At 48.4% G+C, this 16938-nt stretch overlaps 1 protein-coding gene across 1 annotated transcript in view; it reads left to right on the forward strand.

Moving 5' to 3' along the window:
- The window catches only part of UBR3 (ubiquitin protein ligase E3 component n-recognin 3), a gene marked incomplete at its 5' end in the record, with an annotated part of 224320 nt that overhangs the window by 68173 nt on the left and 139209 nt on the right, over positions 1-16938 (forward strand). Inside the window, 5 exons of the mRNA XM_075319687.1 lie at positions 7130-7226; positions 10530-10671; positions 10802-10906; positions 11268-11438; positions 13963-13995. Of these exons, the coding sequence (XP_075175802.1) occupies positions 7130-7226; positions 10530-10671; positions 10802-10906; positions 11268-11438; positions 13963-13995 (548 nt within the window). The remainder of the gene's footprint in view (positions 1-7129; positions 7227-10529; positions 10672-10801; positions 10907-11267; positions 11439-13962; positions 13996-16938) is intronic.

Consider the following 16938-nt stretch of genomic DNA (forward strand, 5'->3'; position numbering starts at 1 on the left):
CCTCAGTTTTATGCTTTGTGCGAAGGAGGCCAGACATCCACGCATAGCTCCACTGTTTAGTCAGCAGCAGCTGCTGACTATGTCGGATGGAAGAAAAGAGGGCCCATACGAGGGCCCCCAGCATGCTCCCTTCTCACCCCACTTTCTGTCGGCGGTGTTTGTTAAGGTTGAGGTACCCATTGCGGGTACGGAGGCTGGAGCCCACATGCTGATTCCTTCCCCATCCCCATTAGGGCTCTGGGTGAAGTGGGACTTTACCGGTCTCCGGGCACTGAGGCCGTGCTCCATCCACAGCCCCTGGAGGATCTGCTGGATACGGAGCGGAGTTTCCTCAGGGACAGGACCCTGCTCCATCAAGGTACTCCGTGTCCCCGTGCTTATTGCACGCACACTGCAGCATTGCTGGGTGTGTTAGTGCGCCGGGGTAAACAGCGCTGCTGCGCTTGTGCCGTTACTCACTACAGCTCTGCTGAGTGAGGTGACTTAGTACGATCGGCCGATCCGGCCGCGGGGGTCAGTTTTTACTGCGTCGCGGCTGGGATTTGTGGTGCGCCGGGGACTTCCGTGCTGGCCGTGCATATATGACGGCCGCGCTAGATTACTACAGTCCCCGGCTTTTGCGGCCTAGTTCGTATCGTTCCCGCCCCCAGACCTGCCAGTCAGGAGGAGGGCGGGACGCTGTACAGACCAGCAGCGCTAAGAGCTGGAGTCTGTTTTAAATACTCCAGCCCTCACACTAGGCACAGTGGGACGCAGTTTCCCGCACTTTTGTTTGTGACGCCCACGGTCCGCCCCTCTTCACAGGACGCCGGCAGCCATTCCTGCCTGCACGCTGAGCTGCAGAGGGGAGACGGGGAGACTCAGACAAGGGATTCTACGACCTCACACCCGCTTTCAGCGGGCGGTAAGCAGCCCTCAAGGGCTCTCCCCCACTTGTGCCATAGTGTACTTTGTATTTGTGCTGGCAATACTTTGCACTGTACAGTCGCTGGTGATTTTCTGCTATATACCCTCCTTAGATTTCTCAAGGAGACAACAGCATGTCGTCCGCAAAAAGCAAAAGTGCCAAGGCACGGACTTTATATGCTGCTTGTACCGCATGTGGGGCTACTCTACCGGCAGGTTCCACTGACCCCCATTGTGTGCAGTGCTCGGCCCCTGTGGCAATTGCTCAGCCGGGGCCGCTGCTAGAGGTGACCCAGGGAGAACCACCTGTGAATGCTGTCCAGGTGACAGGGACGGAGTTTGCAGCTTTTGCTGACAGATTGTCTATGACTATGTCTAAAATTCTTGAAACATTGCAGTCTAGACCAGTAACTCAGACCATGGGCACTGTTGATTCATTGCCACCTTGTCCCCCTCAGCTGGACCACTTCCTAGCTCCGGGGGTGTCACATGCACCCCAGGGTGACGGCTCTGACTCGGACGACAGTCCCAGACAACCTAAGCGGGCTCGCTATGAGCGACCCTCAACTTCATCACACTGGTCAGGGTCCCAGCGGGACGACTCTCTGTGTGATGAGGCGGATGTAACTGATCAGGAGTCTGATGCTGGGGCCGCTCTCAATCTAGATACCCCGGATGGTGACGCCATAGTGAATGATCTTATAGCGTCCATCAATAAGATGTTAGATATTTCTCCACCAGCTCCTCCTGCGGAGGAGGCAGCTTCACAGCAGGAGAAATTCCATTTCAGGTATCCCAAGCGTAAATTAAGCACTTTTCTGGACCACTCTGACTTTAGAGACGCAATCCAGAAACACCACGCTTATCCAGATAAGCGTTTTTCCAAACGGCTTAAAGATACACGCTATCCTTTTCCCCCTGACGTGGTCAAGGGCTGGACACAGTGTCCCAAGGTGGATCCTCCAATCTCCAGGCTTGCAGCCAGATCTCTAGTTGCAGTGGAAGATGGGGCGGCACTTAAAGATGCCACTGACAGACAGATGGAGCTCTGGTTAAAATCCATCTATGAAGCGATTGGAGCGTCGTTGGCGCCAGCATTCGCAGCCGTATGGGCACTCCAAGCTATTTCAGCTGGGCTTACACAGGTCGACACGGTCACACGTACATCTGCTCCGCAGGTGGCACCCTTGACCTCTCAAATGTCTGCTTTCGCGTCTTACGCGATTAATGCTGTCCTAGACTCTACGAGCCGTACGGCGGTGGCGTCAGCCAACTCTGTGGTTTTACGCAGAGCCCTGTGGTTGAGAGAATGGAAGGCAGATTCTTCTTCCAAGAAGTGCTTAACCAGTTTGCCTTTTTCTCGTGACCGATTGTTTGGTGAGCGTTTGGATGAAATCATTAAACACTCCAAGGGTAAGGATTCATCCTTACCTCAGCCCAGACAAAACAAACCCCAACAGAGGAGGGGACAGTCTGGTTTTCGGTCCTTTCGAGGCTCAGGCAGGTCCCAATTCTACTCGTCCAAAAGGACTCAAAAGGATCAGAGGGGCTCAGATTCTTGGCGGACTCAATCACGCCCAAAAAAGCCAGCCGGAAGAACCGTTACCAAGACGGCTTCCTCATGACTCTCAGCCTCCTCTCTCCGCATCCTTGGTCGGTGGCAGGCTCTCCCGCTTTGGCGACATTTGGCTGTCACAGGTCAAAGACCGTTGGGTGAGAGACATTCTGTCTCACGGGTACAGGATAGAGTTCAGCTCTCGTCCTCCAACTCGCTTCTTCAGAACTTCTCCACCGCCCGACCGAGCCGATGCTCTGCTACAAGCGGTGTCCGCTCTAAAGGCGGAAGGAGTGGTGACTTCTGTTCCTCTTCAGGAACAAGGTCACGGTTTTTACTCCAATTTGTTTGTGGTGCCAAAGAAAGACGGGTCGTTCCGTCCCGTCCTGGATCTAAAGCTGCTCAACAAACACGTAAAAACCAGGAGGTTCCGGATGGAATCTCTCCGCTCCGTTATCGCCTCAATGTCTCAAGGAGATTTCCTAGCATCAATAGACATCAAGGATGCTTATCTCCACGTGCCAATTGCGCCAGAGCATCAGCGTTTTCTACGCTTCGTTATAGGAAGCGAACACCTGCAGTTCGTAGCTCTACCTTTCGGGCTGGCAACAGCCCCTCGGGTCTTCACCAAGGTCATGGCAGCAGTAGTAGCAGTCCTGCACTCGCAAGGTCACTCCGTGATCCCGTACTTGGACGATCTACTTATCAAGGCACCCTCTCAAGAGGCATGCCAACACAGCCTGAACGTGGCACTGAAGACTCTCCAGAGTTTCGGGTGGATTATCAACTTTTCAAAGTCAAATCTAACCCCGACCCAATCACTAACATATCTTGGCATGGAGTTTCATACTCTCTCAGCGATAGTGAAACTTCCACTGGACAAACAGTGCTCGCTACAGATAGGGGTGCAATCTCTCCTTCAGGGCCAGTCGCACCCCTTGAGGCGCCTCATGCACTTCCTAGGGAAGATGGTAGCAGCAATGGAAGCGGTTCCTTTTGCGCAGTTTCATCTGCGTCCACTACAATGGGACATTCTCCGCCAATGGGACGGGAAGTCGACGTCCCTCGACAGGGAGGTCTCCCTCTCTCAGGCAGCCAAGGAATCTCTCCGGTGGTGGCTTCTTCCCACCTCATTGTCAAAAGGAAAGTCGTTCCTACCCCCATCCTGGGCGGTGGTCACGACAGATGCGAGTCTATCAGGGTGGGGAGCAGTGTTTCTCCACCACAGGGCTCAAGGTACGTGGACTCGGAAAGAGTCCACCCTTCAGATCAATGTTCTGGAGATCAGAGCAGTCTATCTTGCCCTACAAGCCTTCCAACAGTGGCTGGAAGGCAAGCGGATCCGAATTCAGTCGGACAACTCCACAGCGGTGGCATACATCAACCGCCAAGGGGGAACACGCAGTCGGCAAGCCTTCCAGGAAGTCCGGCGGATTCTGTCGTGGGTGGAAGACACGGCATCCACCATATCCGCAGTTCACATCCCAGGCGTAGAAGACTGGGAAGCAGACTTTCTCAGTCGCCAGGGCATGGACGCAGGGGAATGGTCTCTTCACCCGGACGTGTTTCAGGAGATCTGTCGCCGCTGGGGGATGCCGGACGTCGACCTGATGGCGTCACGGCACAACAACAAGGTCCCGGTTTTCATGGCACGGTCTCACGATCACCGAGCTCTGGCGGCAGACGCCTTAGTTCAAGATTGGTCGCAGTTCCGGCTACCGTATGTGTTCCCACCTCTGGCATTGTTGCCCAGAGTGCTCCGCAAAATCAGGTCCGACTGCCGCCGCGCCATTCTTGTCGCTCCAGACTGGCCAAGGAGGTCGTGGTACCCGGATCTGTGGCACCTCACGGTAGGCCATCCGTGGGCACTACCAGACCGTCCAGACTTGCTGTCTCAAGGGCCGTTTTTCCATCTGAATTCTGCGGCCCTGAACCTGACTGTGTGGCCATTGAGTCCTGGATCCTAGCGGCCTCAGGTTTATCTCATGAAGTGGTTGCCACCATGAGACAGGCTAGGAAGCCATCCTCCGCCAAGATCTACCACAGGACGTGGAGGATATTCCTATCTTGGTGCTCTGCTCAGGGAGTTTCTCCCTGGCCTTTTGCATTGCCTACTTTTCTTTCCTTCCTGCAGTCTGGGTTGGGAAAAAGATTTGTCGCTTGGCTCCCTTAAGGGTCAAGTCTCCGCGCTATCCGTATTTTTTTCAGAAACGCCTGGCGCGACTTCCTCAGGTACGCACGTTCCTGCAAGGGGTTTGTCATATCGTCCCCCCTTACAAGCGGCCGTTGGAGCCCTGGGACCTGAACAAGGTTCTAATTGCTCTCCAGAAGCCGCCTTTCGAGCCTATGAAGGAGGTTTCCCTTTCTCGTCTTTCACAGAAAGTGGCCTTTCTAGTGGCGGTCACGTCTCTTCGGAGAGTGTCCGAGCTGGCGGCGTTATCATGCAGATCTCCATTCCTGGTGTTTCACCAGGACAAGGTAGTTCTGCGTCCAATTCCTGAATTTCTTCCCAAGGTGGTATCTTCCTTTCATCTCAATCAAGATATCACTTTACCGTCTTTGTGTCCGCATCCAGTTCACCAATTTGAAAAAGGTTTGCATTTATTGGATCTGGTGAGAGCACTCAGGATCTACATTTCCCGCACGGCGCCTCTGCGCCGCTCGGATGCACTCTTTGTCCTTGTCGCTGGTCAGCGTAAAGGGTCGCAAGCTTCCAAATCCACCCTTGCGCGTTGGATCAAGGAACCAATTCTTCACACCTACCGTTCTGCTGGGCTTCCGATTCCATCAGGACTGAAGGCCCATTCTACCAGAGCCGTGGGTGCGTCCTGGGCATTACGGCACCAGGCTAAGGCTCAGCAGGTGTGCCAGGCGGCTACCTGGTCGAGTCTGCACACTTTTACCAAGCATTATCAGGTGCATACCTACGCTTCGGCGGATGCCGGCCTAGGTAGACAAGTCCTTCAGGCGGCGGTGGCCCACCTGTAAGAAAGGGCTGCCTGACAGCCCGATCGCGAGGTATTATTTTACCCACCCAGGGACTGCTTTTGGACGTCCCAATTGTCTGGGTCTCCCAATGGAGCGACAAAGAAGAAGGGAATTTTGTTTACTTACCGTAAATTCCTTTTCTTCTAGCTCCAATTGGGAGACCCAGCACCCGCCCTGTTTTTCTTAGGAAGTTTGTTTTTTTTCGGGTGCACATGTTGTTCATGTTGAACAGTTCAGTTCTCCGAGGTTGTTTCTCGGGTTGAATTTGTATTTAAAACAGTTATTGGCTTTCCTCCTTCTTGCTTTTGCACTAAAACTGAGGAGCCCGTGATCCCACGGGGGGGTGTATAGCCAGAAGGGGAGGGGCCTTACACTTTTAAGTGTAGTACTTTGTGTGGCCTCCGGAGGCAGTAGCTATACACCCAATTGTCTGGGTCTCCCAATTGGAGCTAGAAGAAAAGGAATTTACGGTAAGTAAACAAAATTCCCTTCTTTTTTCATTTACTTGTATTAGCGACGGATGACCTCCCGTTTCATCTGTTGTACGACGGATCCGTCAAAAATTGTCGACGGAAGCAACGTCCAAAGCAACGTTTTTTTTTTGTGCTCGGCGAAAAAACGGACGGCGACGGATCTGTCGTCATCCGTCTTTTTTTTTTTTTTTTAGAATGGAAGCCTATGGGCACAGGATCCGTCGCAATCTGTCAAGACGGATTACGGCGACTGTTTTTTTTGTAAGTGAGCATGTCCAGAACTGGTAAAAACCACTGTAGGCTCGTACGACGGATCCGCTTTATTACAGCGATCCGTCGCATCAGATGTACCACAATCTGCATCGGATCCGTCGCATCAGTCACAAAACAGATTGTGACAGATTGAAAAAAACTGATGTCTGAACGGTGCCTAACTCAGCTGCGTGCTGCAGTTTTGATAAAATCCCTGTTTTCTCTACTACAGATCTAAGGGCCTGTGTACACGGTGTGTTTTGTTTTACAGTTTTTGATGAGTTTTTTTGCGAAATCTGCACCAAAATCTGCATTTGTTTACACGTTGCTTTTTTTATTTTTTTATTTTTATTTTTTTTCCTTGCAGATTTGGTTCAGATCTTGGTGCAGAAAAACTCTTCAGCATGTCAATTGTTAGGGTATTTTTGAACTGAGGGTTTTTTTTTTTTATCCCTTCCAGCCATTGACTGCTTTAAAAAAAAACAAAACACATGGATAAAAAAAATGCACGGGAAAAGAAACCCAGCAAAAAACACATGCATTTTTGGTTCTTTTACTGTTAGAAAGTGCAGAAAAATTCTGCATAAAATCTGCAGCGTGTGCAGCTACACTAACAGTTCTTTAAATGTGTAGGTGTGTAAAACCCCACCCACACCACTGATTGACAGCTCTCTCTAGGCACATCAGTGATGGAGCGAGGTTATACAGTGCTGGAAGACTACATGGCACAGAACAACTAGTCCTCTAGGGAACTCCTACTAATATTTTAGTGGTGTTATCAAAATGACTGCAAGCAGCTCAGTAAGTGACACATTGCTGGAATCAGGGTCTCTGCCCCTTCGTTATGTTGCTCTCAAATGAGGGAGGAAAAACCTGGTGACAGATTCCCTTGAGCTTATGCACATGTATACTATATGACCAACTCGAGTCCTCCTTTCTTTCTGCCCCTGTGAAGGTGAGGTCTGGGACCACGAATTTGACCCGGTGATGGTTATCCTCCGCACTGTGTACCGCAGAGACGTGCAGTCCGCCATGGACCGATACACCGCATTGTAAGTGCTGAATTTTTGCATCCGATCCATAGATTAATTTCTTTGTGACGTACACATCTGTATAAATCCAGAATTATAATAAAACTCTTTGTAACCAACGGGATTAATGATTACATCTTACACGCAAATGACTTATTTTTTTTACTAAATATCAGAAAAGGGCATTAGTTGTAGCATAAACTGCTCTCCTGCAATTTAGCTGACATTCGGGGTTTCATTTCCATTCGTCTCGTAGTGTTTTTGGAATGAGCCGTCAGAATGAATGATGCATTGCCTTCCAGCGTGAGCAAATATTGCTTAACCTTTATTCCACAGCAATTTATTTGCTAATTGGATGCTGCATTTCCCTGAAGTCCCGCTAAAAAGAGACTTAAAGTAACCTTGTCCTTTTATTTATTTTTTTTCCCATGGAAAGGAGTTTTCCTATCAGCCTCAAGCCGGCGTGTGACTTTCAGCTGCTCTCTGCTCAAGGACTTTAAAGGGAGTGTCCAGCATTGAAGCAGATCTGCATTTAGATGATACAATAGAATACTATTTTTGTTTTACTAAAACGATCCAAAATTCTGTGCAAATGCTTCTATTATTAATATTATAGTGATCGGTGGTCACAATCTTTCCCAATTCAGAGCTACAAACCCCCCATAGAAATAAATGCCTCCTCAACTTACAGACAATTTGTTCTCATTTCTTAGTGTGAATTGTATATTTGATATTATTTTTGTAAAAATTATATCATTGTGCTCCCATAAAATCACTCACACTTTTTGGTTTAATTTTCTGTATGCTGCCTGCTGTCAAGTGTAATCTGTACCAGTACAGATGCAGAGTAGTGGTCGCAGATCCTTGTCTGTCTGCTCCCTTCTATTTTCTGTAATATTTTACATACAGGCAGAACTGAGAGGTGGCTTTAACATTTAGGAAAGGGAAACAATTGGACAAGGGAAGGGAAAATGCATTCTGGTAACGGAAAGTTCTAGCACTTATAGTACTGGCAGAATCTTGAAGAAGACCAATCACCCACTCAAAAAGCGTGGATGGCAAGTTACATAGTATGAGAATCCAGGGTACAAGTTCCAGCACTTATAGTACTGGCAGAATGTTGATGAAGACAAATCTCCCACTCAAAAAGCGTGGATGGCAAGTTACATAGTTAAATAGTATGAGAATCCAGGGCATACTGGGAAGGGAAAGTTCCAGCACTTACAGTACTGGCAGAATGTTGATGAAGAGAAATCACCCACTCAAAAAGCGTGGATGGCAAGTTACATAGTATGAGAATCCAGGGCATACTGTGAAGGGAAAGTTCCAGCACTTACAGTGCTGGCAGAATCTTGAAGAAGACCAATCACCCACTCAAAGAGTGGATGGCAGGTTACATAGTATGAGGATCCAGGGTACAAGTTCCAGCACTTATAGTACTGGCAGAATGTTGATGAAGTCAAATCTCCCACTCAAAAAGCGTGGATGGCAAGTTACATAGTTAAATAGTATGAGAATCCAGGGCATACTGGGAAGAGAAAGTCCCAGCACTTACTCAACATTCTGCCAGTACTAGAAGTGCTGGAACTTTCCCTTCCCAGCATTTCCTAGATTCTCATACTATATAACTTACCATCAACTCTGAGTGGGTCATTTGTCTTACTCAACATTCTGCCAGTACTATAAGATAAATGACCCACTCAGAGTGGATGGTAAGTTATATAGTATGAGAATCTAGGGCATACTGGGAAGGGAAAGTTCCAGCACTTATAGTACTGGCAGAATCTTGAAGAAGACCAATCACCCACTCAAAAAGCGTGGATGGCAAGTTACATAGTATGAGAATCCAGGGTACAAGTTCCAGCACTTATAGTACTGGCAGAATGTTGAAAAAGACAAATCACCCACTCAAAAAGCATGGATGTTAAGTTACATAGTATGAGAATCCAGGGCATTTAATTTGCTGGGGATGGGGGCTGAAGTATAGAGACTAGGCTTTCTAGGTACTCATACCATGTAGTGTATTTGGCTGGGGCGACTTACTAAGTAATGGGTAAGGGGCCTCCAGGCTCCCCCATCCCCCCCCTCCCTGTTCCCCCTCCACGCTTCCTTCCTCCCCCCTGGGTATATAATGCTAGGTATAATGGATTGGACATGCTGAATTTTTTCAGGTCTGATTCTTTTTCTTCTCCCTATTAAGAATGGGGATGTACACTCAGCTGAACCGAGCGTGCATGTGCATGAGGGTTGGGCAGAATTGGTATTGATCCAGATATTGAGGCGTTTGGGCACCTTAAAGGGGTTTCCCCATAGATACATCTTATCAGCTTTCTAGAGTCCTGATGATTTCTCTGGTGCAGCGAGGCATATAATTAGTGCAGAAATCTGAAGACCTCCAAAATCTCCCCAATAGGGGCATTTATCTATGTACATTTCTTCATTCACTCTTACCCCAAGGCTGTAAAGGTCATCGATGCATCCACAGACTTTATGTCCCCGGGTGGTGGAGACGCCACTGTCTTAGGAAAATGCATTGACAGCTTGGTTTATAGTTTGAGCAGTTTCTTTGAAAAGTTCACGTTTTTTTTTTAATTTATTTATTTTTTTATTTATTTTTTTGCTGCATTTTCCATGTGTTTTTTTGAGCTGCAGTGCGTTTTTAAAACCCCAGAATGTCAGTTCTTTTAACATTTTTGCTCTTTTTTTTTTTCCCCCCCACCCATTCAAATAAATGCATAAAAATCCCAACAATATTTAGCATTTTTGCTGCATTTTCCATGTGTTTTTTTTTGCACTGCAGTGCATTATTAAAACCCCAGAATGTCAGTTCTTTCAACATTTTTGCTCCTCTCCCCCCCCCCCATCCATTCAAATAAATGCATAAAAATCCCAACAATATTTAGCATTTTTGCTGCATTTTCCATGTGTTTTTTTTTGCACTGCAGTGCATTATTAAAACCCCAGAATGTCAGTTCTTTCAACATTTTTGCTCCTCTCCCCCCCCCCCCCATCCATTCAAATAAATGCATAAAAATCCCAACAATATTTTGCATTTTTGCTGCATTTTCCATGTGGTTTTTTTTTGCACTGCAGTACATTATTAAAACCCCAGAATGTCAGTTCTTTCAACATGTTTGCTTCCCCCCCCCACACCCATTCACATAAATGCATAAATATCCCAACAATATTTTGCATTTTTCACGTGTGGGTCACAAAAAAATGCTGCATAATGCCCTCTATGAATCTTCCCAACAGCTAGTGATTTGGAGGGATTTATTTTCCGATTTCTATTAATGCTTATATGGGGGTTTCATGTATTTATAGTTTAAAGCAGATTGGCCGATGTCCTGGAAACCCGTGGCCACCTTACAAGAAGAGAACCCCTCTGCATCACAGCTATAAAGGGCTCATGAGGCTCCTGCACTGCAAAACCTTACACATTGTGCTCTTCACCCTTCTCTACAAGGTGCGTGTGACCCCCCCTGCTCATACCCAGGACACCCCCAAATGCTACATGTGCAAGCCATCATAGACCCAAAATGTGTCCATTGATGCCGGTGCACCCCTGAAATCTTATCTATGTTCCTTACTTCTAGATATTGATGGATCATCAGAATATGTCAGAACACGTCCTGTGTATGGTCCTGTACCTGATAGAGCTGGGATTGGAAAATTATCCAGAGGACGAGCCTTGCGATGAGGTATGCCCCAATTATTACGAACGATCCCGCCCCATTTTTTGTTTTCCAGCCTCACATTCGCCTCTTCCCTTTCCAATATTTCAGGGCTGACCCTCCAGTGCACCCCCCACACCCAATGTTTCTTCATCTGGCATGTGACTGCTGCAGTCGATCAGCGACCTCTGCGGTCATACACTACTGGGGCTGTTATTGTTGAGCAGAAGTGCTAGAAATACATACACCTTGTGATTGCCTGCAGCGGTCATCATTCGGTTGAATTACAACTTTTGTTTTTTTTCTTCACCCATACTAACTACATGTACCTCTTGCTCTTTAAACCTCTCCTGGATGAGCACTATAACTTGTCCCTATATCCTTTCAGGACACGGCCGGACCAGATCGCTGCCATGATAGCTGGTTTCCCGGTAGCAGTCTGCTGTATAATATGCGCCATGTCATAAACTATGTGCGCGTACGAGTACCTGACACTGCTCCGGAGGTGCGAAGAGAGCCCCCAGCCGGCACCAGCTCGGAGAGTCCTTCATCCACGCATGTAAGTTCTTAGGTTACCGCATTTTTTGCTCAATCCTAAGCAGATGTAGTGCTTCCTAATATTACACATTTACGTGTAATTCTTTAAAGGGAACCTGTCAGCAGAAATTTTGCTCTAAACCTAAAAGATTCCCCCTCTGCAGCTCCTGGGCTGCATTCTAGCAAGGTTCCTATCGTTTTTGTGCCCCCTTTTAGACCAAATTAAATACTGTATAAAGTTGTACCTTTTGGTATGCAAATCTTCTAAATTATCCATGGGGGCGGGCTGTCTGGTGTCCGTTACTGTCCCTCCTGCCAATTTACGCCGTCCCCCAACGCTCCATTTCATACCTCAAAACGCCGCCCAGTTCGCCCGTGCGACTGTACCGGGACTGTGCACTGTGTGCACAGTGTGACCGCTGGTGAAGTGTTGCGCAGACACGAGATTATGGGCGGCGCTGAGATTGTCATCAGCAAGTGCCCGACCATAATCTCGTGCCCGCCCTTTCCCCTCTGCCTCCAGCGTTCTGCGCAAGCGCAGGCCAGATGACCCGACGTCACCTCTCGTAACCGGTGGTGTCCTGCTCTGCTCCTCCCATCTATTTCCTACTCCAGGGCAAGATGGGAAAGAGGTGACATCGGGTCATCTGGCCAGTGCTTACGCAGAGCGCTGGAGGCAGAGGGAAAAGCACGGGCACGAGATTATGGGTGGGCACTTGCTGATGACAAGCACAGCGCCGCCCATAATCTCGTGCCTGCGCAACACGTCACCAGCGGTCACACTGTGCACAGTCCCGGTACAGTTGCACGGCGAATGTGCGGGACCACGGGCGCACTGGGCGGCGTCTTGAGGTATGAAATGGAGCGTTGGGGGACGGCGCAAATCGGCAGGAGGGACAGTACCAGACAGCCCGCCCCCATGGATAATTTAAAAGATTTGCATACCAAAAGGTACAACTTTATACAGTATTTACTTTGGTCTAAAAGGGGGAACAAAAACTATAGGAACCTTGCTAGAATGCAGCCCAGGAGCTGCAGAGGGGGAAACTTTTAGGTTTAAAGCAAAATTTGTGCTGACAGGTTCCCTTTTAAAGGTTACCGTATTTTTTTGTTTTATAAGACGCACCACAAATTTAGAGATAAAAAGGGTAAAAAAAAATATATGGGGTCCGTTTTAAAATCTGATGGTGTCTTATCGTGGAGGTGGGGCGGCAGCGGTGGTGGAGTGGGGCTTACAGGAGGCAGGCGCAGTACTGGAGTACGGCAATGCTGCGGGTGGTGCAGAAGGAGGCCCAGATGCTCACTGTGGGCTGCAGCGCTGTGCTGGGACAGCAGTCGCTGTTGTGGTGGGGCAGCGAGCGCTGCTGTGTGCTGTTGCTCACTGCGACCGGTGAGGCACTGGCCAATTTGAAAATGTCGGCGGTGCTGGCTTCAACGAAATGGCGGCCGGCTTAGGCCGAGCGCTCCATCTTCATTATTTGAAGCCCGCACTGCCGAAATCTTCAGAATGGCCCGCTGCACAGAGCCTCGCTGCCTGCCTGCCGCACAGAGCCTCAGCGCAGCGCCGCCCACCCACCATACAGAACAGCACCACCTGCTGCACAGAGCCTATCAGCGCAACGCCGCCCACCCGCCATACAGAACAGCACCACCTGCTGCACAGAGCCTATCAGCGCAGCACTGCCCACCCGCCATACAGAACAGCACCACCTGCTGCACAGAGCCTATCAGTGCAGCACTGCCCACCCACCATACAGAACAGCGCCACCTGCTGCACAGAGCCTATCAGCGCAGCGCCGCCCACCCGCCATACAGAACAGCACCACCTGCTGCACAGAGCCTATCAGCGCAGCACTGCTCACCCGCCATACAGAACAGCACCACCTGCTGCACAGAACCTATCAGCGCAGCGCCGCCCACCCGCCATACAGAACAGCGCCACCTGCTGCACAGAGCCTATCAGCGCAGCGCCGCCCACCCACCATACAGAACAGCGCCACCTGCTGCACAGAGCCTATCAGCGCAGCACTGCCCACCCGCCATACAGAACAGCGCCACCTGCTGCACAGAGCCTATCAGCGCAGCGCCGCCCACCCACCATACAGAACAGCGCCACCTGCTGCACAGAGCCTATCAGCGCAGCGCCGCCCACCCGCCATACAGAACAGCACCACCTGCTGCACAGAGCCTATCAGCGCAGCACTGCCCACCCGCCATACAGAACAGCACCACCTGCTGCACAGAGCCTATCAGTGCAGCACTGCCCACCCACCATACAGAACAGAGCCTATCAGCGCAGCGCCGCCCACCCACCATACAGAACAGCATGTTAGAATGCTGTATATAAGAGCCCGGTGGTGGTGGCCACAGATTATAGCCAAACAAGTGGCGACAGGTTCCCTTTAATGTACTTTTGCAATCGTTTTTTTTTTTTTCTTTCTAATAACAACCATGGATGGTGGCTCTGGAGGCCAGTCAGGTGCACACACCTATTGCACTTACTCATTATATCTACATAGAAAGTAATGCTTGTCATTATCCATCAGCAGAGTTCCAGGCGGCCGTCCTTGCAGAGAGAGGTAGATGTGTGATGCTATGGGTGGTGTGAAATACTTTTGCGTTTCAGACTTGGACTTGCATGGTTCTTAATAACCAATTAATTTAACATATGTGTGTATATATTTACATATATTCATTATGATATTAACCCCTTTACAACCGCGGGCAGTAATATTACGTCCCTGTGGTCATAGTGTTAATCCCCACCTGCAGCCGCGGGCTGCAGGCGGGGATCCGCACACGTCAGCTGATTTATACAACTGACGTGTGCCTGACAGGTACGAGTGGAATCGTTATCCATCCATACCTATTAACCTTTTAAATGGCGCTGTCAAGATGTGACAGCGCCATATTAACGGCAATGGCGGTAGAAGTTTACTCACCGCCCGATACCAGAAGTCATGTGATGTGATCACGTGGATCTGGTGGTTGTGATGGTAGCACAGGGTCATGTGATGACTCCTGTAACTCTCATGACTAAGGACTTCCAGTTGACCCGACATCACCAAGGCGGCCCCAATCTTCCTGAGTGACTGGGCTGTGTGTGTCGTTCCACCGCTCATCACAGCCCAGCATCTCAAAAGTTTATTTTTTTGGGTAACAAACGTATAAAACACATTGTTGGGACGGTGGATTCACATTCTGATTTGTATAGGGGACAGTTTCTAAAACTTCAAGGACCTGACAGACTCCCTTAAAAAAGGAAACATGTTAGCAGGTTTTTGCTATGGAATCTGTGAGCAGCATGTAGGGACAGAGACCCCAATTCCCGAGATGTATCACTTACTGGACAGCTTGGTGCACTTTTTCTTGAATCTCTGTTGTAGATGTAGCAGTGCTCACATGGCTGAGCTGTGTATAACCCCGCCCACACCACTGATTGGCAGCTTCTATACTCTGTGCATTGTGAGTAAACTGCCAATAAGCGTTGGGGGCCGGGTTACACAGAGTACCTGGACCGCCCGGCATGTGAGACCTAGTCCTGCTCTGATAATCACCTACTGATAAAATACTGATTTATATTGAAACTACAGCAAACAGCCTATTAAGTGACACATTGCTGGAATCAGGGTCTCAACACCATGCTGCCGCTCAGAAATCTGTTAACAAATTTCCTCTTTTTTAAATATATACATTTGATACATTGATTGATACAGTGCCTTCAAGTAGTATTCAACCCCCTGCAGATTTAGCAGGTTTGATAAGATGCAAATAAGTTAGAGCCTGCAAACTTCAAACAAGAGCAGGATTTATTAACAGATGCAAAAATCTTACAAACCAACAAGTTATGTTGCTCAGTTAAATTTTAATAAATTTTCAACATAAAAGTGTGGGTCAATTATTATTCAACCCCTAGGTTTAATATTTTGTGGAATAACCCTTGTTTGCAATTACAGCTAATAATCGTCTTTTATAAGACCTGATCAGGCCGGCACAGGTCTCTGGAGTTATCTTGGCCCACTCCTCCATGCAGATCTTCTCCAAGTTATCTAGGTTCTTTGGGTGTCTCATGTGGACTTTAATCTTGAGCTCCTTCCACAAGTTTTCAATTGGGTTAAGGTCAGGAGACTGACTAGGCCACTGCAACACCTTGATTTTTTCCCTTTTGAACCAGGCCTTGGTTTTCTTGGCTGTGTGCTTTGGGTCGTTGTCTTGTTGGAAGATGAAATGACGACCCATCTTAAGATCCTTGATGGAGGAGCGGAGGTTCTTGGCCAAAATCTCCAGGTAGGCCGTGCTATCCATCTTCCCATGGATGCGGACCAGATGGCCAGGCCCCTTGGCTGAGAAACAGCCCCACGGCATGATGCTGCCACCACCATGCTTGACTGTAGGTCATGGTATTCCTGGGGTCGTATGCAGTGCCATCCAGTTTCCAAACGTCACGTGTGTGGTTGGCACCAAAGATCTCGATCTTGGTCTCATCAGACCAGAGAACCTTGAACCAGTCTGTCTCAGAGTCCTCCAAGTGATCATGCGCAAACTGTAGACGAGCCTTGACATCACGCTTTGAAAGTAAAGGTACCTTACGGGCTCGTCTGGAACGGAGATCATTGCGGTGGAGTACGTTACTTATGGTATTGACTGAAACCAATGTCCCCACTGCCATGAGATCTTCCCGGAGCTCCTTCCTTGTTGTCCTTGGGTTAGCCTTGACTCTTCGGACAAGCCTGGCCTCGGCACCGGTGGAAACTTTCAAAGGCTGTCCAGGCCGTGGAAGGCTAACAGTAGTTCCATAAGCCTTCCACTTCCGGATGATGCTCCCAACAGTGGAGACAGGTAGGCCCAACTCCTTGGAAAGGGTTTTGTACCCCTTGCCAGCCTTGTGACCCTCCACGATCTTGTCTCTGATGGCCTTGGAATGCTCCTTTGTCTTTCCCATGTTAACCAAGTATGAGTGCTGTTCATAAGTTTGAGGAGGGTCTTATTTAGTCAGAAAAGGCTGGAAAAAGAGATAATTAATCCAAACATGTGAAGCTCATTGTTCTTTGTGCCTGAAATACTTCTTAATACTTTAGGGGAACCAAACAGAATTCTGGTGGTTTGAGGGGTTGAATAATAAATGACCCTCTGAATAAACTTTTCACAATTTAAAAAATAAATAAATAAAAAGAAATAACATTCTTTTTTGCTGCAGTGCATTTCACACTTCCAGGCTGATCTACAGTCCAAATGTCACAATGCCAAGTTAATTCCGAATGTGTAAACCTGCTAAATCTGCAGGGGGTTGAATACTACTTGTAGGCACTGTAGATAGATGGATAGATATATATTTTTTTTATTTATTATTTTTCTTATTTTGTCCGATCTTTCATTGTTACTTTTGTCATCTAGCCCTATATTGCATGAGCAATTTGTTAAATTCCGTCAAAGAACCCAAAGCGTCTTGACTATTCTTTCCTTTACTGTAAATCATTGAAGATTTTTAAGTGCCGCTTACCACTGTCAGATGTGCATGATAT

This window comes from Anomaloglossus baeobatrachus, chromosome 7, assembly GCF_048569485.1.
Source record: "Anomaloglossus baeobatrachus isolate aAnoBae1 chromosome 7, aAnoBae1.hap1, whole genome shotgun sequence".
In the NCBI taxonomy this organism is placed as follows: Eukaryota; Metazoa; Chordata; class Amphibia; order Anura; family Aromobatidae; genus Anomaloglossus; species Anomaloglossus baeobatrachus.